This window comes from Amblyomma maculatum, chromosome 5, assembly GCF_055883805.1.
Source record: "Amblyomma maculatum isolate TAMU_Amacu chromosome 5, ASM5588380v1, whole genome shotgun sequence".
NCBI lineage: Eukaryota > Metazoa > Arthropoda > Arachnida > Ixodida > Ixodidae > Amblyomma > Amblyomma maculatum.
Window position 1 is genome coordinate 32,206,842 of NC_139348.1, and position 27,582 is coordinate 32,234,423.

Sequence of the window (27,582 nt, forward strand, 5' to 3'; positions counted from 1 at the left end):
TGACGGTGGTGACGTAAGCGCTATGCTATTTCTCTTACCATTTTTGTAGCGGCATCAAAGCTGTATCATTTTCTTCGAGGAAAAGTGTCTTGTACCGCAAGGAAAACGGTCCTTTTGCTGCTGTCGCAAACGCGACAAAGTGTTTGCGAGCTTTTTGGACAGGGCGGGAAAAATCTTCGCCAATGCTAAAATTAGCGTCATTTAGGTTTGGCCTTTTTAACAGGACAAATTCTTTTGTTTTAAGACGTGATAATTTCGCTATAATTGGCATCTGACTGTCTTCATTTTAATGACCAAAGCGATGTGCGCGTCCTGTCTAACTGGGCACTAGATTTAACTTCAAATCGTCTTAACAATGGCGGACTAGTTCGTCCCTCGCACTGGACGAATTAGTCCCTCGTACTGGACGAATGTTTCGCGTGGATTAGAATCAGGTAGGACAAAAAATATATATTTGAGGCCTGACCTGTATTCAGCGTCGTCTAATCGAGCCTGAAGATCAGCAACAAGATTACCGGTTTTAGGCACGACAGACTGAGCGGATTCGAGGTCAGTTTTTAAGATCGAAATGTCTTGAAAAAGAGTTTCCAGGTTTGTTAGGCGTTTGCGTAGATCAGATACGGTTTCCTCGACAAAATGCATTCGGCATTTGATATCATGTACGTCAGTAATTACCTGAGCTTAGCCGGATGCCAACTTCTGTAGTTCAGCAAGAAAACAATCAGGTTTTCCGATTCAATGTTAGTCTCAATATCGGCCGACAAAAGCAGAAAGTATTTGATTACAAAGAAGCTTTTACCAGCGACAACAGCGCTGCACTGCAATCTCGGCACGCGCACTAGTAAGTAGTAAGCACTTTTTTTTAGCCTAAAGGTTTACTAGCCCGCATGGCGATAATTAGAGGATTAGGAGGCTGCTTCGCAGCGCAGCTTCTGAGCCCACACAGCGCGGGCGGGAGGCGGTTCTCTTTATAGAGTGGATTGGATTGAAGTGATAGGATAGATGTCGCTGTCGTTGGTGCTGCACGTCAATGATCCAGGGCGGCAGCGCTGCTTCCACTGATGCATCTGCGGTGCTAAGAATGAAGGTCTGTAGTTAACCCTTGTTAATGGCTGATCCAGGCCTGGTTGAACAAACCACGAAGATGTGAGGACTGCAGGCAATTAAAAGAGGTGAAAGCAGGCACGAACACCTGCATGGTGAAAATCAGAGGATTAGGAGGCTGCGTCTAGCGCCGCTACCGAGCCCGCAGAGCGCGGTCAGCGGGCTAGTGCTCTTTATACAGTGACAAGCTAGATGTCGCTGTCGCTAGTGCTTTAAATTTCACGTCGATGATCCAGGGGGGCAGCGCTGCTTCCACTGATGCGTCTGCGGTGCTCAAAATGAAAACTCTGTAGTTAACTCTTGTGAAAGACTCGTCCAGGCCTGGTTGAACAAACCATGAAGACATGAGGACTGCAGGCAAGAAAGAGGTGAAAGCAGGCGCGAGGACCTGCATGGCGAAAATCAGAGGATTAGGAGGCTGCGGCACAGCGCAGTTACCCAGCCCACGCCTAACCTGCGCACACGAGCGTCGTCAAAGACACGCGTAAACCCCAAACATACTTATCACAGATAAAACCACTTTAAAGGCGCACGTGCGTATGCTGAGCATTTATAAATTGCTTAGTAAGCGTATTTTCCTGACTGATAATGTCACTGAAGATGCGCTGACACACCCATTCAACTTCTTGGTGATGTGGAGGGCTTCAGCCAGCTCTTTTGTGCGCCGGTCTTTATGCTCAATCAACACTCCTGTATTAACGAAGAATTGAACGCATTCACGCCTAAAGCGTTGCTTGGCAATATTTATGGCTTTCTCTTCTAATGCTATAAAGCGCTTTATAACTCGAACGTTTATACGTTGGCTGGTCTGGGGCCGAATTACGGTTCTCGCTCTAAAGTTATAGAGCGTGACGTCAAAATGACGACGCCGTGACGTCTCGGCGAGACGTCAACGCGTGACGAAAATCGGAATCAACCAATGATCGCCAGGGTGCCGCCCCGGGCCGCTTATTTTCACGGCAACAGGTTTATTCGCACGTCAAGTAGCCGTTTGCTAACTTTTTTATAGATGTAGCGTGTGAATAAATTAACTAAAGTTTTATATTTTCAAGAAGCCACATTTAAAGTTCAATGTCATAAAAAAAAATCAAGAAGCAGCTGCAGTTTTGCAATTAAACGCTCTTGTGGGTAGCTTCTTTTGCCGCGAGGGCGCGCTGGCAGAGGTAAACAAACCGTAAAAATGGCGATTTTCAGTAAAACGGCTGATTCCACGGCTATAGTGCCGGCTTTTGCGCATCGTCTCATGGCAAGGTATTGTGTGATTGTCCTAAATGCGCGGAGGAATCATATCGAAAGCAGTGTAATCGGGGCTTTGTTTATTTTTCTTTGTTTATTTTTCTTTAGGAAACAGAAACAAAAGAAAGATCGATCGCGGAGCACAGGCAAAATAAACTTTTATGTCCACACGAACGTCTCACACACAAATGCTTCAGTTAGAACGAGCACGGGTAAAAGCAACGCGGTTGAGCGTACACTACCAACCTCGCTCGTTTTCATTCGTTTTGCACTGTATGTCGCCTCCGCCTTTTGCATTGGGCGCACTGCGGAGCCCAACCACCCTTCAGCGCCAACTTTGCAGTAGTTGAGTTCAGCCATTTGACGCACGCACTTGCTCACCATCAGTTTTGAGAAGCCGACTACCTGCGGAGACGAAATCCTCCGGAGGCAAAAAAGAAAAAAAAAAAGATCGAAGCACGCATGACAGCCGCACCGTCAAGAGCGGTCGACTGCGAGCTTCATCACAGTTCATCGGCGCATTCATCGCACCACCATTCCGCTTTCGCATTTTCAAGTCGAAATAGGCGTCGGAACAACTCGCCGAACAAGTAGAACGCATTCTCACACACCGCCCTTCGTCGTTGCTCGCGCCGGCGTTGCCGCTTCAGCGCCGGAGCCACCACTCACACCACTCCACCGCGGACGCCGCCGCCATTTTCGCTCTATAACTCGCTCTAAAACGTTTTAGACCGTCTCATCGCGCTCTACAAAAATAGTCTAAAACTACGGGCATAATTAGGTGCGCGACGTCATGTTTTTTCGCCTCCGCGACGCAATCGCAGCATCCCGTGACGCAACTTTTCAAGATGGCGACGGCGACCAATAGGAGCGGGCGTTTTAGAGCGCTCTCAATTATAGAGCGGTCCGTAATACGGCCCCTGACCTATGTACGTGAAGGCACATGATCGAGTAATTTGGTATACTACGCCCTTCCGATATGGAACGTACACATTTACATAATTAATATTACACCTACCCCTCTTACGTCATTTTTGATTGCTTCGAACGGCCTCCCCCAAATTTTATAGTTTATTAGGGGTTGATAAGCGAACTTCAACCCGTTCATATAGCCCCCACTGTCTTTTATCCGTGAGATAAAGCATGCACATATGGCATGAATGTCGCCTTCTTGCGTTCTGTATAGAGCCGCTTGCTGTTCCAAATCGCCCTCTGATAACTTCAGCATTCGGATAACTGTGCTCTCGAATGTGTTTCAGGATATCCCGCTTCCTTGTGTCTCTTAACCTGAGTGCGACACTACATGCTCATATAGTGAGGACACTATGTTTTTACTGCCATAATTAAACAACTCGGTAACTATCCCGGTTTTTGCAATCTTGGAATGAAAAGAGGTATTTTACGGTTGAATATCACTCACGACACATTTCTTGTAAAAATATAACGAATACTTGTTACCCCTTCAGGGTCCAGTAAATGCGCGAAGGATTTCCAGTTAAATCAGTTTGTTTTTTATTGACTTGATAAGAAGTGAACAGTAACTGAAAAATGATACTGAGGATAAAGGTTACGCTTGCCCTTGCACTCCCTCAATTTCTGCATAATTGTTTCACCCTACCACTTCACGGAAGCAATATTGAGGTAAAAAGACGCAGTCGTGATCATCCAGTTATTTTTGAAATAAGCCTTCATCATTGTCTTTTGCAATGCATTGTTGTACATATATGACCTATGTGGGAATGAATAATAGATATCAACCACATCCACACTAAAAGCAGTGTAGTGGACAGGTTTTTCATCCATCAATAACATTGTTGCCAGTGAAGTTCCGTTGGTGGTTTTTTAGCCCTGTGCGCCAGGGATGCGCCGTCAGAGACGGTATACCGTGTTGCAGCGGAAGTTCCTTGCGCTAGAGACGCCCTTTCGGAGACGGTATGAGCGAAGACTTTAGGGAAAGAGTTGACTAGAAGAAAACTGAATTTTATACGCACAGCAAATATTTAAATTTACAGCAGAGATACAGGTCGGAACCGGCTAAAAGGGAAATAATCTCACCTATGCATAGCCGACGATGCCGAGCATCAAAACGTAGTCCGGAACGCCGAAGCGTGTCCTCAGGCTCGGTTTTAACCCCCTTAGCTCCAGCCCTAATTTCCACAACGACCAATCACAACCAACATCAACCTGTTTGGTTCGTTCTGATATTCTAGGCACTATAGTTCTGACGTTCAGCGCCCCCTTCAACTTTAAGAGGACTAAACCCTTTTTCTCATAAAAAAAAGGAAAGGCAAAACTCCTAGGGTGACGTCCTTCCATTGGGCGCTTGCATTGAATGAGCGTCACCTGCCCCCGCGAGGTCGAGACAGTGCGCTCAACCCGGTGGACAAAAAAAAAAACAGAAAAGGAAAGAAAAGAACAGAGCGGTCTTGTCGCGACCCTCTTGTCGTCACGAGTGCAGTGCCACTGTTAGGCGTTCGCCACAGCGTTCCATCGGGGCCCGCGCTAATCTGTTGTGCCCGTCGGTCCCTTACAGTTGCTGTTTCTGAGTTAGGTATACATGAAATGGGTCTGCTACCTTTTTTGAAGACGTGTTTTGCAAAGTAAGAAGAGACAATTTTGCAAAAGTTGTGCTCCGACATAGTAGTTCTGAACGGAACATCAGACTTATCAGTCTTTGCTGAAAGAAAGTTTCCAGCCCGGAGGCTTCAGCTTCTTTACATTTTTTAAACTATTCTTCGAGACCTAACCCTTTCAATAATGTTACAACCTTCTTCCTGCACCTAATTAGGTTCCTTCTAACACCTCTGAAATCCTTTAATACCGCTTCACGGGCCTTTCTAACAAACCTATTTTATGATAGTACAACAAAATTTGTTCTTTATTTGACTAGACGACGCGCAAGCGATTGTCACGCAGGTAGTTCACTAAGGAGTGAAACTGATTACGCAGTCCACCTGTTTAATCGCTGCTAGCAACCGCTTCAACGTACTCCAACTCACATCTAGCTCTGTTAGCCAGAGCTTTACACGACGCAAGCGGCGTTTACATGAACCCGAAAGGAGCGGATTGAGATGAGTTATCGGATCGAAAACCGGTTACCTGGTTCATGTAAACCCTGTCGGGTCCGGTCGAGTCTAGTCAACTCCCGAGCAAGGGGGGGGGGGGGTGACCGGACTCGACCCCGCTGCAGGAAGCATGTAAATGCTGTCGGGATGAGTCGGGGTACAGTGGGAGAAAAGTACGAAACACACTAGAGATGCGCGAAAAAAAAAACTTGAATCGGGTGCCGTTTGCTAATTCGACTCAATGCGAGGTGCCACCGTAATCACCGCTCGTCCAGAGCCCATTCTGAACTTGTCGGGCCGGGTTCATGTAGACCCGGTAGGGTCGAGTCCACTCAACTCACTCCCAAACTCGATCTTCCGCTGTCGGATTCATGTAAACAGGGCTACACTGCATGCAAAAGCCAACTTCCAATAGTTTTTCTACCAGATCCGAAGCAAAACATGGGCCCCAGACGCAATGTTCTTTATAGCTTGTTATCCACGAGTACGTCACTGAGCACCACGAGCTTTCTCTCAATACCCCGCCGGGATAGCCCATTAGTTACGGCACTCGACTATTGCGCCCAAGGATGCGGGCTCGATTCCCTACCCTCGGCGGCTGCTTTTCGACGAAGGCAAAAAGCTCTGCCCGTATGCTGTGCGATGTGAGAGCACGTTGAAACCCCAGGTGGTCGAAATTTTCAGAGTCCTCTACTGCGGCGTCTCTCCTAGCCTGAGTCGCTTTCGGGCGTTAAGCCTTACAAACCAAGCCATTATCTCAATAGGCGGACTTCTTGGAAAGAGACGGGTGGACGGCGTTCCACAAACATTCTGCGAGCTAGTCGGTAGTTGCACACCACTCGCGAAAGATGCGCTGATTAAGGTGTTAGTTCCTGCTACAGTCCGCAGCATGTCTCTGAAGGACCTCGCCTGGCGTCACCATACACTTCTCATAATCTTGCAGACCCTGGCCTATTGACGGTTGCAGCCAACAGCATAGGTCCTGAGGGCAGGTGTCATGACGGCAGTGCAAGACGCAGTCCCACCTTGGCATATACACAGCGATGAGCGGAGAACGCACAGCTGCTTTAAGCAGGCATTACTTCTGACACATAAAGAAGGCCCACGTACAAGGAATAAAAAAAAATCTACGGTTTGGGCTAGTTGGTCTTCCTTTATCATTATGTAACAGCGATAACAAGACTAGAATGAGAACAAGAAGGGAGATACAGGCGGCGCTGAACATGCAACTGTCTTTTTATTGAAAAAAACATGAGTTCACACACTGATCTAACCAGAGTAAACGTCATCGCCAAAGACATTCCTCAAACCCGGAGGTACTTATTACAGATAAAGTCCGCTCTAAAAACACAGGTCTGTACACCGTGCTCTTGCCAAATTATTATAGTAAGCTCATTTCCCTAGCTTGTACTTAATATCACTGAAAGTGCACTGACATACCCATTGGACTTCCTGAAGATATGGAATGCCTCAGCCAGCTCTCTTGTTCGCCGGTTATTATGCACAAAAATACTACTGAATCGACAAAAACATTGAACGCATTCATATGTAAAACAATGTTTGGCAATATTTGTGACTTGCTTTTCCAATGAGTTAAAATGCTCCACGAGCCGAACTTTGAAACATCGGCAGGTTTGACCTAGGTATGTGAGGCAACATAATAGAGCAATTTGGTACGCTACACCGTTCTGACAACGTGCTTAATATTACACTAATTCCTCTTGTGTCCTTCTTGCGTCCTTTGAAGGGCCGCCCTCAATTTTTACATTTTATTGGGTGTTGAGTGGAAAGCGTCCTCCACGTACCTTACCTCCACTCTCTTTACTCTGTGAAATAGAGCAAGCAAATATTCATGACAGCCGCCTTGCGTTCTTTGGATCTTCTTGCTTTTCGCAACCGCTTTGATAACTTCAACGTTCGGATAACTTTGTCTGCGCTTGAAACAATAACTGCGTCAGCTTGCTGTAATTCTTTGCATCTCTTAAACTGAATGGCGAGACGACTGCTTATTTGGAGGGGAAAGGACTTTTTTCCTGCCATGCTTAAACAGGTCGTAACTATCATATCCCGATTTTAAATGAATATATTCAAGTGAGGGCTTCTCGCTCCTTGGTGAATATTACCAGCACATATGGTCCTGCTGAAAAGTCAGCTTTAAAACAAGGAACTACAGAAGCCTTCCTGGCGGATTTATTGGGTTAGTACAGACCCATTTCTAGTCAAAACGTCAAGAACACGTGTCACCTCTTCAGGTTCCAGGGACTCGCCGAACAAGAAAACGATCTACATAGCGGGAAATGCGCGAAACAGTTCCAGCTAAATCAGTTTCTAGTTGTTTATCATCTCGGTTTAGGAAAATGTTACTTTGGATAGGGCCCACCCTTGCCCCCATGCCTCTACCTCTTTTCCCGATCAAACCAGGCGGGCAGCATGATCAATTTCACGCCCTAGTTATCGCTTGCGCGCCTTGCAGTCAGATAAAGAATAACTATTTTCGTACTCTCTGAAAATCAGTGCGCTAGTAAGGCCTGTGAAGCAGTGTTAACAAAAGTTATACGTCTTACAAGGAACGCGATTGGGTCAAAGAGAAGGCTGTAGCTTTACTGCAGAAGTTCAGTCTCGGAGGATTGGCTAAGAAAGTTAAAGAGCCTGAGGCCTCCATGCTGGAAATTTTCTTTTCAGCAGATTCTGATTTATTGTTCAGAGCTATTGTGTCGGAGCACATCTCTTGGCAATTCATGGTCTCTTCTTCTCTTTAAAAACATCCGTTCTAACTACAGGCAGCAGGCCCATTTCAGGCACCTAACTCAAAAATTGTGACAAAGTCCTTAATATAGTAAAGCCTGCCATTACATTATTTTTTGTGTAGACTTGGTTGATATGTATTATTCACTCTCACATAGCCAGCTGGTGTAGTATGTGCAATAATATATTGCAGAAGACAATGATGAACGCCTGTTTCAAAATAACTGCGAACCACGACTGCGTCCCAGTTGTTATAGCTCTCGTTTTGCCTCATTTGCGCGCGAGCTCCACCACTGGAGCGAGCGGGGCTAGTGTCGACCTAGGAGAGCGTGTGGGATCACGTGACTTCACCTGCTGCTGCTGTAGCAGGTGCTGAATTGAGGTTGTGTGTTTTAGAAGATAAAAGTAGCATTTTCTCTGCAGTTTTGCTTTTTGACAGGTGCCAGCATCACACATTTTCATCTTGCGTCGCCACTGTTGTTGCATTAGTTTATTTAGGCTGTTGACATTGTCTGTTCCCGCTATGTATATGCGATGAAACCCGGCGCACGTTCCCGTCTCTGCTTGAAATATTAGCTGAAGGAAGCTTGGTCAAACAAGTTGCCAGTGTATAAATAAGTGAATGGGCCATTCTTGTGTGTGCAACATGCGTTTATCGAGCAGGATTTCATCTATATGGAGTTGGATAGTTCCGTGAGGTGCGATTAGAATTTATGCTTTTGCGCCGGTCACTTGTGAAGCTAACGAAGTCTGATTGCTGGCGAGATAGAAAATATACGTAATTCTTCGCCAAGCAGTACAAAGGCAGAGCAAGGAATGTTCGTCTGGAAGTGGGGAGGCGTCAAATTTCTTCTCAGGGAAGGCACTGATGCCCGAAACAAAACTTTTCTGCTGTCACGCGCTGCGGTAAGCATTGTGACTCGCCTTAGGCAACCTCAGCAGTAATTTCAAATTACTGAGAAAACAGATTACCACGCATACCATAAATTGCTCATAGAAGAGTAAAAAAAAAAAACTACGCGTAAAAACACGCACCCACTCGAAGCTCGAGAAGCAATGATAGCGGTCAGTGTATAAGAGGAACATACCTCTGCACTGCACAGATGATTTAAAAGATTTCGTCGCGTCCTCCACATTGTAAACTTAACTTTTCAAGGATATACTGAATGGCGCTGCTTCTTCCGGCAAAGTGCGAAGTGCCCCGCATCTGTCACCGCCTGAGAGCACCGTTCCTCTAGCAGAGAAATTTGATTACTGAGCAAAGCAGCGATGTAGCCATGCAGCGCGCACCTTTCTCCAAGTTTTTACCATGATTCATGACCAGTTATTTCTTACTGGATGTGTCACATATCCACTTTATTTAACAACAGCGACAACAACGCCGAAGTTGTGCGGCGTCATAGTAGTAGTTGAAACTCGCTGGTCTACGCTTCGACAGCTCACAGACTCTGTGAAATGCCTTGTTGCCGAATAGGTTTGGCCTAATCCATAAAATCGTCTTCAACAAACCTAGACCGAAATGTATATTGAAGAAAAAAGAGATCTGCATTAACGCGCCACTAAACTGCCTTGGAAAGCATCATACAGCAGCAGTTCAATGCGCCTTATCCCACTAACTGCTTCACGTGGCGCTGTCAACAGGTGACGTTCAATATCACACAGCATGGGGGGGCACAGGAGCAAGGCGTGCCCTTAGGCTAAGTAACATTTTCCTAAGCCAGATATAAGCAAATACAAACTGAATTAGCCGGATCTGTTTCACGCATTTTCCTCTATGTAGATAAATTCCTCGTGGTTGGTAGGCCCCTGCACCCTGACGAGGTTACGCATATTCTTGAGATTTTCACAATAAGTACGTCTAGACTGACATTTAGCCATGAAATCTCCGATGAAGGTGTTTCTGCAGTTCCTTGATTTCAAAATGACTTTTCAGCAAGCCATTTTTGTTTGCAACATTCTCCTAGGAGCGAGAAGCCCTTACTTCTCCTCATCATTTCATCATGTCACTCGAAGCTTGTAAAAACCGGAATAGCTGCTAGTTGTTTAAGCATGGTAGTAAAACAAGTCCTCTCTTCATCAAATGAGCAGTAGTCTCCGCACTCAGATTAAGACATGCAAGGAAGCGAGGTACCCTGAAGCAGTTCTTGTGTAGTGAAAAGTTATCCGAAATTTTGAACTCACAAGAGCGACTGAGAACAACAAGCGGCTCCTGAAGAACACAAGGTGGCTATCATGCCATACTTGCATGCTTTATCTCACAGGTTAAAGAGAGTGGAGGCTAGGTACGGGGAGGAAGTTCGCTTATCAGCCACTAATAATCTAGAAAAATTGGTAGCGGCCGTTTGAAAGAAGCGAGAAGGACACAAGAGGAATAGGTGTAATATTAATCTTGTAAACGAGTACCTTCCGTGTCAGAAGGGTGTAGTATACAGAATTCCTCTATAATGCAGCCTCACATACTAAGGTCAGACCGGCCGATGTATTATCGCTCGGCTTATGGATCATGTTAACTCATTAGAAGAGGAAGCCACAAATCATGCCAAATATTGTTTTACATGTGAGTGCGCTCCATTCGTGAATGATCCAAAAGTGTTGTTTGTGCTGTGAAGAGGAAGAAGTACACGAGGAACACTCAGGATCTCCTGGATTTGGTTAATGAATCATTAGAATCTGCATGGCTGCCTCACGTCTGGAAAGTGGCGAAAATTATATTGCTCTTGAAAGACCCTGGTAAAGGATTTCATGTTGAAAACATTCGGCCGATAGCTTTGACTTCGAATCTAGTAAAATTAATAGAAAGAATTGTGCATGGCCGCCTCTCAAAGCATATCTCAGAGGTTAATGCTTTGAGTTCTTCCCAAATAGGCTTCCGCAATGGATGCTCAATATGGTCTGCACATGTAGATTTAGAAAGTAGGATTCGCCTTGCAATGTACAACAAGGAGGTATCAGCGTTAGTGACGCTCGATATTGCTAAGGCCTATGACAGCATTGAACATTCCATTCTACTAAACAAGTTGTCATTATTACGTCCTCAGTTCTACATTTATGCGTGGATCAGGGAATTTTTGAAAGGATGAGAATTTTTTTGCACTGATGGCACATTAACCTCAGACACCTATGCACAGACAAGAGGGGTGCCTCAGGGTTCTGTGCTCTCCCCACTCCTTTTTAATATATTAATGTGCGATATTCCGGTTCATCCTGATGTCACTGTATATGTATATGCAGATGACATAGCATTCTTCGCCTCGGCAAAAGATATTCATGACCTATATCGTTCACTACAGGCTTACCTAAATGCACTTGAGGTCTGGTTTGACAAAATTAAATTGGTTTTAAATGTGTCCAAAAGTAGTGTGCTAGTTTTTAAAACCGTAACCCCCTTATATGTTTCGTTAAACTACCGCTCAGATGTAATACCTCAAGTGGAATCTGTGCGGTATTTAGGCATTACGTATGATGCTAGCATGGATTGGAGGCTTCACATTAAGTCTAATGTTCGGAAAGGTGAACGTGCCCTTGGTAGGCTGACACGGATAAGTAACAGGAAATTTGGTATGCGTCGAGATACCCTTCTACTTTTGTACAAAGCCTATGTGAGACCGATTCTGGAATTTGGCTGCATTCTTTCTTCTGGGTGTCCAAAATATAAGCTACATCCTTTGCTGCTTTTAGAAAGACGGGCGCTGCGCCTCTGCCTAGGGCTTCCACAGTCAGTCTCTACCACCGTTCTGTACTTGGAGGCCCGCATTCCGGACCTTAACTCCCGTTTCCAACTTCTAACTGTCAGATCATTCTTGCGATCATTTGAGACTACTCCCGGTGTGGCTATACCTATTTTTGTGTCAAACCCCGCCCTCTTTCTCACTCACCAGTGGCCAAGGGTCTGCAAGCCCCAGGTTGTTTATACGCAGAGCATTTTAACAAACATTGGTGTGGACCTTGCTTCTATATGTCCTATTGGTTGCTCAACGTCCTTTGTGGATATAAATTATGATTCTATATTTCCATCTAATGTGAAGCACTTGCCATCAAATTTAATATCCAGTCTCCTATGTGAACACCTTGAAAAGTTCCCTGATCACGCTGTAATTGCCACTGATGCGTCTGTGATTGCGCACAAAGCTGCGATTGGAATTTTTTCGGAGTCTCTTTCCTGGAGTTATTCGGTGCGTGTCCCGGATTACACACCGATATTTCTAGCAGAGTTTATGGCAATTGGGCTAGCGCTACTAAAAGTTCCCTGCAGTCAATCAAAAATAATTTTTCTATCAGACTCTCTTTCTGTTTTGTTGTCACTGGAGTCAGCACGGGATGCTCAGTTGAACCGCTCACTAAAGTATTTCATACCGGGGTGGGTGAAAGAAATACGCTTCATCTGGGTCCCCGGACACAGCGGTATTTTTCATAACGAAACTGCAGATTTCCTGGCTAAATCAGCTCTTGATGCATCTGTTTCTTGTACCATTCCTAATATCACCATTTTTGGAATGTCCCGTTTCCAGTGATATCAATACCTAGCCGCTACATGCAATGATTCTTTGCTATCTACAGCCGAATACCAGCATCTCATATACTCATGGAAAGTTCGAGCATGTAAATCACGGCATTGTGAGGTTACGATGACTCTTCTGAGATGCAGGATTCCTCGCTTAAATCTTTATTTATGTAGATGCGGGATCATCCCCACAAACCTTTGTGAGGCTTGCGGTGAAATTGAAAATATCGATCACTTCCTTCTCGCTTGCCGAAGGTTTTCAAATCAGAGGAGGGTGCATTTAGAAAGTCCAATTGCACGCTTGGGATTTACGTTATCGGTCCCGCTTCTACTCTCCTTCGGTGCGAGTGCGAAAGGATTTGCGTTGCCTGAAATTTGTCAGTACTTACATAACTACATAACAGCTACGGACAGATTCCCCTGCTAATTGCATTCCAAATTTACAAAACTACAAATTTTTGCATCATATTTTTTCATTGAATAACTTTTGTGATCTAAAACCTTTTGTTTTTGTTTAGTTGTCAATTACTTTATTACATTAATTCAGTTTGTGTAGGACATTTGGCAGTCCACACTGAACCCTGGCCAATCCCCCTTCGTGGGTATGTGCCAAATATCAAGGAAGAAGAAGAAGAAGAAGAAGAAGAAGAAGAAGAAGAAGACATCGTGATCGCTGCGCGTGTTGGACCTGACGGTGTTCGCTGTTGCTGTGCTCGCCGCTGATCTGCCCAGTCCTGCTGATCGAGTCCTGCTGATCTGATCAATAAACCCCCATCTTACATTTGGCAGAGCTGCCGGTTACGATCTATCCTCTCGCCCTGGAACTCCGCAGCGGCACATTACCACCTCAAGCGATGCCTGAGGACGTTAACCACTAAGCCGTACAAGTTGGCTCGGCCATTATCTGCCCCGGCTTCCTCCGCCAGCGAGACCCCGCCATCTTCAGCGGCACTGACGACCATGACGTCGAGGACTGGCTCACATCCTATGAGCGAGTGAGCGCTTATAACAAATGGGACGCGGAAACGAAGTTAAGCAACGTGATATTCTATCTTACCGGCGTAGCAAATATATGGTTTCGCAACCATGAAGCGGATATTCCATCATGGTCCGTGTTCGAAGCTAGCTTCGCCGAAGTTTTCGGCCGTCCGGCCGTGAGCAAACTCTGCTCTGAACACGCTTGCGTGCGCGGTCTCAGCAGGTTGGTGAGAATTTCACAAGTTATATCGAGGATGCCGTCGACTTGTGCAAGCGCGGGAACGCACGGATGTCAGAGGCCGACAAGCTTAAGTACATTCTGCAAAGCATTGATGACGACGCCTTCCAGATGCCGAATGCTCGAGATATCCGCACCGTCGCAGAAGTGGTCACACTGTGTCAAAGTTATGATGAACTGCGCAAACAAAGGGCCATAACTCGCGCCAACACCATGCACTCTGAGTCGCTTGCTGGCCTGACAGATGCAGCTGAACATTCTGCGCTGCTGCCACAAATCAAGAGCTTCATTCGGGAAGAAGTTGCTTGACAGCGCTCCCTTATGTCCTGCCATGAAGAGCTTTCCTCACACCTAGCTCCCAGTTTGCGCCAGATTATTCAGAAACAAGTAGCTGAACCTCTTCCTCCAGCCCCGCAATCTATGCCTGTCGCAGCCCCCTTGACATATGCGGCTGTTGCTGCCCGACCACCACCTACGTATGCTCCGCCGCAACCTGCCTACGTTCAGCCGCCTCCTGGTCCTGCTCGAGGACCTGCGCAGTTTATTCGACTGGCCCCAAGACCACGCAATCTCTGGCGCACGACAGATAACCGCCCAATTTGTTATACTGGCGGACTGGCTGGACATACTTCTCGTTATTGTCGAAACCGTCTCCCAGTGTCGGCACCACATACTCATGGTTCCGGGTACTGGTCTTCGACGCCTCAGTATTCCGCGCCTACTGAGCCTCCAGCCAGCCTTCATTTCTCCCCAGACCGCTCAGCCATGACCTACCGCCGTTCACTGTCGCCGCGACGCCGCTATATCTCTTCGATGAGACGTCGATAGAACGCTTCACGTGAGGAAAACGAGAGGCCGCAGTTCATGAGGCGAGAACTGCTACCCCGTCGAACTGTCCTCATCTGTCGCCGGCCAACCTTATTGAAGTTTTCGTCCACGGCGTTGCTGTCATGGCTCCAATTGACACTGGTGCTGCGATTTCGGTTATGGACGCAAAACTATGTAGCTCTTTAAAGAAAGTGAAGACGCCAATTGCGGGGCTTTCGCTGCGAACGGCCAGCGCTCAGCATATCAAGCCCTTAGCAGCGTGCACCGCTCGAGTAGTTATCCAGAATTGCCTTTATACCATTGAGTTCGTCGTGCTGCAAGTTGCTCACACGCTGTTATTTTAGACAGGGATTTCCTGTCGCGTCACGCTGCTATTATCGATTGTGCTCGAGCTGAAGTGGGATTCTCGACTTTGCCCGATGCCTTACCAGACGCTGATCCACGAAATTCCTGTGCTAAAGCCCTCGCCGCCGAAGATATTGACCTTCCCCCCTGCTCTTCTGTGCTTGTTCGTGTCGCTTGTACCTCTGTTAGTGATGAGACCGTTCTCTTCACACCAGCCCATACTTTCCTGCGCCGCAAGTGTCTTCCATTGCCCTACGCTGTACTTGATATTTCCGCTGGCCTTTCCATGTTATGGGTCTCTAACCCATTTAACTCCCCTACTGCTTTGCGCCATGGTGAATGCCTCGGCAGTATCCCGTCAATCGCATCTCTTCTGATCTCTGAGGAACCTGACGACGCGTCGCACTCTGCCTTGACTGCGCTCAGCCCCCCTTCACCTGCGCCCGCTCCTCCCTCTACAGACTTGTTCCTCTGCTCCATCGACACCGATCTTCCTCCAGTGCAGCGCACTCAGCTTTTGAACCTACTACATCAATTTCGCTCCTCCTTCGACTCTCATCAAAGTTGTTTTGGTCAACTGCTACAGTCACTCATCGCATCGTCACCGGCACCCACGCACCATTGCGACAGCGCCCCTATCGTGTGTCTCCAACCGAACGCCAGGCTATTGAAGAGCAAGTCGACCTAATGATTCAGAATGGCGTGTTCAGCCCTCAAGCAGCCCTTGGGCGCCACCTGTTGTCCTCGTAAAAAAAAAGTAAGATGGTTTTATCCTCTTCTGTGTCGATTATCACCGCCTGAATAGGATTACGCGAAAGGACGTCTACCCTCTCCCACGCATCGACGACGCTCTCGATTGTTTGCAAGGCGCCGAGTTCTTTTCTTCCCTAGATTTACGTTCCCGCTACTGGCAAGTTCCCCTTGAAGCGGCTGATCGCCCCAAAACTACCTTTGTAACTCCCGTCGGCTTGTGCGAATTTACAGTTATGCCGTTTGTCCTTTGTAATGCTCCGGCAACATTTGAGCGGATCATGGACACTATTTTGCGTGGCCTAAAGTGGAAGACGTGCCTCTGCTACCTGTAATGCTCCGGCAACATTTGAGCGGATCATGGACACTATTTTGCGTGGCCTAAAGTGGAAGACGTGCCTCTGCTACCTCGACGACATTGTCGTCTTTTCTCCTGGCTTTGATAAACACCTCTACCGTCTGAAGCACGTTTTGACCTGCCTATCGGATACCAGACTGCAGCTGAATGTGAAAAAATGTCGTTTTGCCGCCCGCCAGCTCACCATTCTTGGCCACGTTGTCTCCAAAGAAGGTGTATGTCCAGATCCTACCAAACTTCGTGCCGTAGCAGCCTTTCCCAAACCGACATCCATCAAAGATCTACGTAGCTTCCTTGGGCTGTGCTCTTACTTTCGCCGCTTTATTAGAAAGTTTGCTTCAATTGCTGCTCCCTTGACAGACCTTCTGTCCGGCAGTTCTGACCTTTCGTCGTGGTTGCCAACGTGCGACGATGACTTCAATATTTTACGCCGGATCCTCACGGCACCGCCTGTCCTACGTCACTTCGATCCCACAGCGCCTACTGAGGTCCACAAGGACGCCAGTGGTATTGGTCTCGGCGCTGTGCTCGCTCAGCGCAAATTAGGTTACACTGAATACGTGGTCGCCTATGCTAGCCGAACACTCACGAAGGCTGAATCCAATTACTCTGTCACAGAAAAAGAGTGCTTAGAGATTATTTGGGATCTTACTAAATTCCGCCCTTACCTCTATGGCCGCCCTTTTTACGTAGTGACGGACCACCATGCGCTTTGCTGGCTTTCCTCACTGAAAGACCCGTCCGGCAGACTGGCAAGATGGGCTCTTCGCCTTCAGGAATATGATGTCCGCGTTGTTTACCGTTCCGGCCGGAAGCATCGCGACGCCGATGCACTTTCCCTCTGCCCCCTTACAGCTGAGGTCGCGAGCCTTTCCTCTTCCGACGTTTTCCCGCCATCATCGCTTCACATCAATGACATGCCGTCAGCGCAGCGGCAAGTTCCTTGGATGAATTCTCTCATAGATTTTATCTCCAATCCTACAGCTGCTTCTCCATCGCGTGCTCTCCGCCGCCAAGCTTCCTACTTCGCCATTCGTGATAACCTCCTCTACCGCCGCAACTACTGCGCAGACGGCCGCAAGTGGTTGCTAGTTATTCTCCGGCAGCTACGTTCGCAAATCTGTGACTATTTCCACGCTGAGCCACAATCCGGTCACGCGGGTGTCTTCAAGACATACACTCGTCTCCGGCTGCGTTACTACTGGCGGGGCATGTACACCTTCATACTCAAGTATATTCGATCATGCCTCACCTGTCATCGATGCAAGCCATCTCCTCAACGTTCCGCTGGAGAGTTGCTACCGTTACCCAACCCACCACGCCCTTTCGACCGCGTCGGCATTAATTTGTATGGGTCGCTTCCCTACACTGCAGCCGGTAACCGCTGGGCTATGGTCGCCGTTGATCATCTGACCAGGTATGCAGAAACCGCCGCACTTCCATCTGCCACAGCGTCAGAAGTAGCTTCCATCAGTTTGCAGCGATTTGTTCTTCGCCATGGTGCACCTCGAGAGCTGCTTAGCGACAGAGGACGGGTTTGCTTGAGCGAAGTTGTGAAAGCCTTGCTCACCAAGTGCAACATTATTCATAGAACCACCTCCGCCTATCATCCCCAGACTAATGGCCTCACTGAGAGTTTAAATCGTACCCTTGGCAACATGCTCTCTATGTACGTCTCCTCCAACCACTCAAACTGGGACCTCGTCCTTCCGTATGTCAGGTACAAATACAATACCGCAACGCAGTCTACTACTGGCTTGTCTCCTTGTTTTCCCCTCTACGGCCTTCACCCCTCTGCTACAATCAACACCATATCACCATACTCCCGTATCAGCCGGACATATCAGAGTATACTCCTGCGTCTCAAGCAGCCCAGCATGCGGAAGACTGTCGACAAATTGCCCGCGCATTCACGGCTAACACCCAATACCGCTATAAATCCAACCATGGCAACCAACACTCGACACCGGACTTCTCGTCTGGCGCTCTTGTGTGGCTGTGGATACCTTCCAATGCTCCTGGACTGTCTTCAAAATTTCTTGCTAAATACCATGGCCCATACCGAGTTCTGGAGTGCACCTCTCCGGTTAATTACGTGGTGGAACCTCTTACGCCGTCTCATGATCTACGCCGGAACGTACGCGAGATTGTTCACGTCCAGAGCCTTAAACCCTATTACGACCCTGCCGTCTTGCTCACGCCGTAAATCGCCAGGATGTCTCCTCTACGTCCCGTGGGTAATTGTGAAGAGGACGAAGTACACGAGGAACATTCTAGGCAGTGGCATCGTGATCGCGGCGCGTGTTGGACCTGACGGTGTTCGCTGTTGCTGTGCTCGCCGCTGATCTGCCCAGTCCTGCTCATCGAGTCCTGCTGATCTGATCAATAAACCCCCATCTTATAGTGCATAATAACCTACACACAAAGGAGCTGGCTAGCGCATTCCATATTATCAGGTAGTCTAACGAGTGTGTCAGCGCATCTTCAGTCCCATTATCAGCCGCAAAAATAAACTTAAACTGTTAATAAAGCCTCAATGTTCACACGTTTGCTTTTAAAATGATTTTATGTGTTATAAGCATACGTCCGGGTTTTATGCATATATTTGACGATGTGCGTGTGTGCTGGTTAGAGCAGTGTATATATTGATATGTGTTTTCCAATAAAAAGAAAGCTGTAAGTTTAGCGCCCTCTGTATTACCCTTCTTGTCGTCTTCGTCCTTTTAGGTCTGTTACATGGTAATGATAAAGGAACACCAACTAGCCGAAACCGCCGTTCCTCGGAGTTAGATTGGATGACGAAATATTACTGCGAAAATATTCGCAAGGGTGAAACTCCGCTAAGGCCAATGGCAATTTCACCAGGTCGCCCCTTTTACGTCCGTCCGGCTATCCCCACAAAGTTTGGGCTGCGTTGGTAGAAAAACCAGCGACGATCCTCAAGATTTCCCAATACTTTATTGAAATGCTGAAGGATGTTTTCCTCGAAGGAAACAAAGTAGTCATATCTTTCGATGTAGGGTCGCTGTTAGCAAGTGTCCCGGTCGACCTTGCCGGAAAAACCTGAGAAAAACTCGTGAAGAACGACCAGTCATTTCCCGATCGCACAATGTTTTACGTCAGCCAGATGAACGAATTGCTCATTTCTGCTTGGCCATAACGTATTTTACTTACAATTGCATGTATACAAGCAGATTTACTGAAACGTATAATGGCCAATTTTAGTCCACCTGACCATCAATTCTATTCAACAGAAAGCGCTGGGACTTGTTCACACAAAATTTAAAGGTGTTTCTAAGATACATTGATGACTGCGCCTGCATTTTATTAAACAGCAACTCCAAAAGCTTTCGTGTTAATGCCGTAGAGCCAGTTATAAGTTTCATTCTGGAAAAGCATGCGAATGGTAGCATCCCGTTCTTGGATGTACTCGTCAAACGCGATGCGTATTGGGTGGTCTTCGGCGTCTCCCGAAAAGCTACGCATAGGATGCCCGTATATCGAATCGACTCACGCTACTGCTCATATAAGTTCTATGGTTGCACCGCCAGTCAACCATGCAACAAACATCCGTCCCGACCTGACTAGTCTTTGCGATGATGAAACTGATAAAAATATCTTTGCGGGAAACGGTTATCCCAGAAATCGTATCATCAATGTGGCGAAAAACGTCGATCACATGTCAGGAAAAAGGGTAGCCCCCACATTGCACGACATGGAAATGGAATCGGACACAATCGACGTCAGCGCAATGGCGTACTGGGAACAACTGGCTTACACAGAGATGCTGGAAGAGTCTACCCGCCACATTACAAAACACTAAGTAATGCCGAGAAACATACGCTTCGGTACATATAGACACACATTCCCACACCGAAAAAATTACATCAGTGGTACCCCACGCTACACAGCCCTCAGTGTAGGCATTGCGACTGAATTTCAGACACATACCACATGATCTTGGGAAGGCCAGAACACAACCCAGGTAGATCCAATCCCCAACCCGTCTAGAGAGGAATAGGGGGTCATTCAGGGCGGCAATGACCCACAAGACCAGCGAAGACTGTTGAACATGGTTGAAGCTGCGCTTAAGGCTAATGGACAGCCTGACTAGGAATTCCACCCATTGCGATTATAACTCAATAACGAGTTTTATCCATCCATCCACCCACGCCAGGAGCATGACAAGCAAAAAGAAAAAACCATGAAGCTGGCTTCGATTCTCTACGTACTTCAGATCAGCGAGATCTTTTTTCAGACCTTCAAGAAAGACGGAATGCACAATGCACACGTGCCAACTAATAGGCTGCAAGTAGAAGTTGTCAATGTACCAAGCCAATCCGCTTGTCAACCCACTTGCGATAGGTAGAGGATGGTATGAGAGTGAAAGGCAGGAATGTTAACCAGAAAGGCCTCTGGTTGGCTACCCTACACTGGGGGAAAAGGGATAAGAGGGCTAAAGAGGGGAAAAGAAAGGGAACGTGAAGCCCAGTCAGAGTTTGTCACACAAGCCTAAAAAACTAAACAGTGCCCTGTATGCCTTAAAGGCGGTCTGCTGCCGTCGGACCAGCGATCTTATCCGCCGTTAAAGGGCGAGAATCGAGGCGGTCCAGCACACAACGCAGATCATGTCTTGCACTCACAAATGCGGGGCATTCACATAAGAGATGCTCTATTGTCTGTTCACAGCCACAATTATCACAGGCAGGGCTGTTGGCTGTTCCAATCCTGAAAGCATACTTGTTTGTGAACGCAACACCGAGCCATACACGGCACAGCAACATTGCTTCTCGACGAGCATTCTGCGAAGTTTCCAATGTGCCAACCCGCTACCACGTGCCAAGTTCCCTGCCGTTGTTCATCGAACACCATGCAACGACTGCCTCTCCGTCTGCATTAGGGAAACCCAAAACTACCTGACATCCAAAAGATGTACCAGGCTGGTGTGAAAACAAGTGCGCAGCAAGAAGTGTAATTTCAAAGTAGGTTCCGCCCACCGGCCACGTGGCAAGCTGTGATAAGGCGGCGATCATGGTAACTGAAAGGAAAGCTTCGGCAGGAGTACATTTGAAGTTCCCAATCATACAGACGACGCCCAACACGCTGATGAAGAACAAGGGCACGCTTCATCATGTTTACGCAAGAAAGGATTAGAGGATTCTGAAGGGTATTTAAGGGCTCCCTTCATCCAAACAGCCTTATTGGGAACAAGCGCCCCGTATTTACCCCGAAATGTCATTTTTCTTTTCTGACTACGTCAGTCACCCAATCTAGATATGTTAATATTGATTCACCTTGCGTGGACGGTGTTCCGTCAACCCTTAGACGAATAGCGCTCGAACGCATATTTGCAGCCCTAGGCCACAGAAAACTCATGCGTAGAATTTGATCTGATTTCGAATTCTCAATGTTTTAGCATTTAGAGAGTGATGTTTCTCGCCTCTTGTAAAGACAGCTCAAACTTGACTTAAAGAAACCAAATGGTGCGGCACAGGTTCAATAGCCATAATCAGCCCCAAGATTTGCATTAAGACCTCCACTAACCCTACGACGTGTTTTCGCGTATAACGTTAGAAAAACTGGTTTGCAATGCATATATTTCTCAAATCAACGCTTGACAGGTACTGGTTACGCATTTTTTTTTTCAGCTCCTCTCAAAAGAACGACGACAGAAGATGGATACGAGGTCACCCTTCAATCAAACTATTTAGGCCACTTTCTACTGACGAACCTTCTCATCGGTGAGTTCTGCTGAAATGCAAAACATCTTTTAAACATTTACATCATTCTACGTTTCACAGTGAAGCTATGTAAAGAGCGCGTGTGATGAAATTGTCCAGCATAATGTGCAATAACAACACGCCTGACTAATTTGACGAGCTCTGAGTTTATATACAGAGAGCTGGTTAAGGTGTGGGCTAGAAAAACGTGTTATTAATGTTGCTGTTTTGAAATCGAAAGACCTTAATCGTCAAAGTTAAGGCAGGTGCAAGCAGCTATAGGTTATTAAGAGCGATGTGGGGAAACTTTCTACATCACTAACGCTCCTATTTCCTACTAGCGCTCACCATGCGGCGCCATGAACTTAAAAAAGAACTGCTGCATAGACTCGCGTATATATTGGTTAGGCATGTGTGGTGACTGCACTGGTCTTGGCTTGAAGACAGGTGTTTCGAGATTCAGCTTTCAGTAAGGTTTCTGAATTCTCAATCAATAACACCCCCCCCCCATCTTCCCAGAGCTTCTCAAGAGGAGTGCGCCAAGCCGCATCGTCAACGTGGGCTCCTTCGTACACTGGCTTGGCAAATTTGACGGCGACATCAATTTCATGCGCTATAATCGGCATCAAGTATACGAAAACACAAAGTTGTTTAATATGTTGTTTACAAAGGAACTGGCCGGAACACTCGTCGACAGCGGTAAGTTCATCACTTCGAACGTAGGTTCTTTCAGACAGATACCGACAATTTCCTTAATGTGCACCACATTTTTTACTTATAATTTTATTATCTGTTCGGTCACATCCGCTCTATTTACAAGCCTATGAAACGGTTCCCTATTATGATATATTTAATGAATTAATACAGATAAGTAGCTAGGTCACTGCGATTCTTGTTGAAATTTGTACTATTATTAGTTATCAAACTCATCAGTCGCATTACGGCAACTCTCGAACAAAGCCCTCGCCCGTACCCTACAATTCATTGTGTCGTGTGGCAGGTGCAGCCACCTTATTCCCACAAATTTCATAGTGTCATCCGCCCGCCTGAAATCAAGCGTCCGTGCTACACTTCCGTTATCCTCGTATCGACTCCGCTGCCCTCAACTACTATTTGTTATCTTGCGCTTACGTACGGACCCTCTCTAGGGTGATTAAGGTCCTTCCTATTAAATTGTGCTAGGTCTTCATTTACTCTTTCTTCAACCCTGATGCACTGTGATCATTGCAGCCTCTTGCAATAGACGTATAATTTCCTGTACTCATAGTTTGCTGACGGAAAATATGTCGAAATTACGAAAAGAATTCAATCGCATTGTGCTGCGCGGGTGAGTTAAAAATATATGACTTAGGTATGACTTATTTGTCGGTGCGCTGAGGCATACAGAAGCGACTTACATTCACACGAAAGTTATCCTAGGCCAGCTGAGTCTTGTTGCGTAAGTTATCAGCCAGCATGTTATTCAAAGGCAAAGTGGCTGTTTTTCAATTTCTCTTTACTTATTTCTTGCAGCAACGCTCGAGCCCTGTAAACAAGTGGGACCGACGGTGTACTTATTCGTTTTCTCTTCTCTTTAACTGACCAGGTGCAACAGAGCCCCAGAGCCCGTTTGTCTTTACCACACCTCCACCATATTTTTGTACAGCCTTTGAAAACTTTAAGGTACAAACTTGCCAAAATAGTAATATATGCTGAGTAATACTTTGTAATCACCGTGACACCTGCTATCGAAAACTGTGACGCCAGGCAGGGAGCATTACGTCATCTCGGGCAAGTTAATTGCATCTCTGTATTTGAGCAACGATCCTCGTTGTGTTGTTTTTCCCATCCCATAAAATAAAGTTCAGAGCAAGCCGTTCATAAATATACTTTTTGTTGTATTAAGACTAGATTGAGAAGTATGTCTGCACTCCATCTCGACTGCACATTTTAGGGAAGCTATGTACAAGGGTAATCCCAAGAGTAATTGTCTGCAAAGGGATGCGGTCGCAGGGAAAACTATTTGCGTGGCTGCTCGCCATACTGCTGTGTTCATTGTTCTCCGTCTTCTAAACAAGCCATGGCTCAGCGCGAAAGGGACTGTCATTCTTGGCACGGCAGCCATTTGAAATGGAGCTTCCGTTTGTTGCTACCGCCAAGTGCGACGTTCGCGCAGTAATTCGTTTTTTGAACGCAAAAGGCGTTCAACCACTCACAATTCATCGCCAATTGATAGAAGTGTACGGAGAGTCGTACATGGATGTTCAAAACTTCCACACGTGGTGTAGGGAGTTCGCTGCTGGTTGCACTGAAAATCACGACGAAGAAAGAAGCAGTCAAACGCTTCCTCAACGGCGAGCTGGTATGACATGGGCATACAAAACCTGCCTCAGCGTCTGAAATAATGCATAGACCGCAACGGCGATTATGTGGAAAAGTAAAGAATGGTCTGTCTTTTGTGTGATTTGTAAATTGCCTAAAATAAACATTCTTTCCATTTATAAAAGAACTGGAGACTTCTGCTCATGCGCAGGACACAACCTGCACCTGTAATGGTCAAGTCATGCTTGTTCTTATTTCCTTTTCTGCCCTCTCATTTGTCCAGGTGTAACCGCGAACTGCTGTCATCCAGGAGTAGTGAAGTCAAATTTGTCCGAACGTCACGCCGACCTTTTCACAAGACTGGTTGCCTTCGGCGTACGCATATACGGGAAGGTAAGGATCCAAATTATTGTAACTACTAACTAATTCAGAGACATCAGCTATTAACGTTGTTTTGTTTTCATATTCGCACCGCCCAGCGGCTTTAGTGGAGTGGCCAAGTAAAATTTACCCAATCAAATAAACTAAATAAAAAGAGATATGACTGTGCAGGGGTTTGACTTTGTGTTTTTCCAAGTACAAACTAGCTCAGAGAGTCGAGTAGATTTACTATGATTTGAGATGCAAATAATAACAAAGAAATAAAAGTACTTTCCTAGCCAAGAAAAATATAAAGAGCAGGTCAATGTCAAGTGCAGTCTAATTCAGTTGTAACTGGAATGGTAGGCATGACTTTTTATACTTCTGTTTTCTTATTACTAAGGCAGCAGTTTCTACTTTGCAGATAGGTATAACATCAAGTCCATAGCAGACGAAATAAAACACACGAGAAGGAAATGTGATTTCCACTTCTGCGACGCAACACAGAGCACATGATGTGACGTGCACTCTTCGATAGCAGAAGTAGAGCGCACAAATATTTTGAAGCGAAAAGCTTTACTAGGCTAGTCAACACCGGCTCTGGCGTGTGTGTGATCACTTTAAGCCGCAGCTGCGCATGCGCAAACTCGCCGAGTGACGTCACTAGGAGAGGCACAGGTGTGTGAAGCGGAAAGGTTCACTACGAGGGTCAGAGTCAAGCTTCGTGCATGCCATGACGTCACAGTCAAGGACAAATGCGCAGCCACCTCACCAAGCTCTGCCGGCGTTGCCTATCAACGCTTAAGGGGTGTGCGACTCGTTTTCATTAAAAAAAAGATAATATCCATCCGGGAATCGAATCCATCCATTTGATCCCCAGTTGAGCGCTTTACGCCGCGGTTCGCGAAGCGCTGCTCATAATTCCACTTGTGTGCCTTGAGGATGATACCGGAATTCCGCGCGTGACTGATACTGCGATTGGCGCGCATTTGGAAAGTACCAAAGACTAAAATTATTAGGTCCCTTAATTACGGTGACCTCAAGGATGTGACGTCACCCATCTGCAATCAGCTATGAGGAACAAGCGGGAACGAGTGCGCTCCAACGCCGCCGGGCGGCGCTTCTTGCCTTCCGCGAATGACAGATGCTGCGCCTTTCCTTTCCTGTAAACGAATTATAGAACGCCGGTGAACTTAGACGCGCTCGACATGGAAGCCAAGGAGAGTTTAGCTGCAGATGAACGGCGCCAAAGACTGGAGAAATTATTTCTTCTGATCCTGAGGTAGTCACTGCTTTTCGCTACGTATATCCAGACATAGCAGAGCTAAGCCATGTCTATTTTTGAAAACAAATTATCACAAATTCTATCTCTTAGTTGAAACCTTGACATGTGAAACGAACGATGTCCATGGACATTGCAACGAAAGTAGAAGCGGTTGCTATGAAAGGCAATTCTCAGTTTTGAAAGCGAAAGCAACTGATAATCAAAGTACAAGATCTATTGGAATTTGGAAATGTAACGATGATTTAATACAAAATATATTTGTGGAGTCTTGGGAAACCCAGCCAGGCATCTTCAAGGCTTTTTATTTCACGGTACACAACCTCATTGCGCATTTTCTACCAATGCGCTTATGTCCCGACAAGAAAAAATAACGCTAACACAATGTGCGCCTAAACTTTGGGGTGAAATATTCTTAATGTCTTTAGATACTCCTAAAGGGGACTGCCCCCCTTTAATTTTGTCATGTGGTGGTGACAAGGTCGATGACACAAATGAAGAGTCGGTGATTGCACTGAAGAAACTCTTTATTGGGCTGACTTGTGCCCGCAAAAGAACTAAGCAACTCAGCGGTGGGGATAGCAACAAACGTGCTTGTCGATCGTCGAACAAAGAATGCTTATCGCACTCGTCAACGCTCAATTTAAAGGCTGCTCAAAACAACCTAGATAACGTCGCAAACTGCTAGTAGCACAACCTGGAACGTTGTAGAAACATACGCGAGTGATCGGAATCGTCGAGACAGATCTCGGCGCATCGTTCGCGACAAAAAAAAAATGATAACGCGTGGTATCACGACAACGCGCATGGGTAAACACGGAATACAGAATTGATAAGCGCGCCAGAATAACAATGATAAAGCCGCATGAAAGCGCCTGTCGAACAGGAACAAATAAAGATTTAAACAGTTCGCGGCATTACTCTCCCCCCCCCCCCCCCTTTAAAAAAACATCGCCTCGATATTTCAAAATAAACAGACATGAATTAACATAAACATTGCAAAGCTAACATGAATAGCCTTTAGCGCGCATAATATGGCTTAAGGCGTACAATATGCACACTTTCTGGATGCACTCGGCGCCGCTGCGATGCTGCCGCGCCGTCGGGAACGGCCTCGTAGTTGAGTTGTCCTAGTCGGCGAAGCACCTTGTACTGGCCGAAGTATCTATGTAAAAGCTTTTCGCTAAGTCCGCGGCGGCGAATCGGCGTCCTAACCCAGACTTGATCTCCTGGCTTGTACTCAGCATCGCGTCGTCGTAAGTTGTAACGTCGGGCGTCGGTTCGTTGCTGATCCTTAATGTGCATTCTGGCGAGTCTTCGGGTTTCCTCTGCACGTTGAAGGTAGGCGGCGACTTTCAGGTTAACCTCATCTGTTATGTGTGGCAGCATTGCGTCAAGCGTCGTCCTGGGCTCCCTGCCATACACAAGGCTGAACGAGGTCGACCTGGTTGTCTCCTGGAAGGCGGTATTATAAGCGAAGATTATATAGGATAGAATAGCGTCCCATGTCTTGTGGTCGGCATCGACGTACATTTCAATCATAGCCACAATATTTTTGTCCAATAGTCCATTTGTCTGGCGATGGTACACAGTAGTTCGTCGATGACTTGTATGACAGTATTCTAGGCTGGCTTGCGTCAGCTCTGCCGTAAATGCCGTTCCCCTGTCTGTGATGAGGACTTCTGGTGCGCTGTGTCGCAAGAGAATTTCTTCGACAAAAAACTTTGCGACTTCTACCGCAGTACCATTGGGCAGTGCTTTGCTTCGGCGT

The 27,582-nt window shown here is 46.6% G+C and overlaps 1 protein-coding gene across 1 annotated transcript in view; it reads left to right on the plus strand.

Moving 5' to 3' along the window:
* The window catches only part of LOC146187967 (retinol dehydrogenase 14-like), a 138,672-nt gene that overhangs the window by 85,180 nt on the left and 25,910 nt on the right, over positions 1 to 27,582 (plus strand). The window contains exons 3-5 of the mRNA XM_084604965.1: positions 21,797 to 21,889; positions 22,388 to 22,567; positions 24,453 to 24,562. Coding sequence (XP_084461091.1) covers positions 21,797 to 21,889; positions 22,388 to 22,567; positions 24,453 to 24,562 — 383 coding nt within the window. The remainder of the gene's footprint in view (positions 1 to 21,796; positions 21,890 to 22,387; positions 22,568 to 24,452; positions 24,563 to 27,582) is intronic.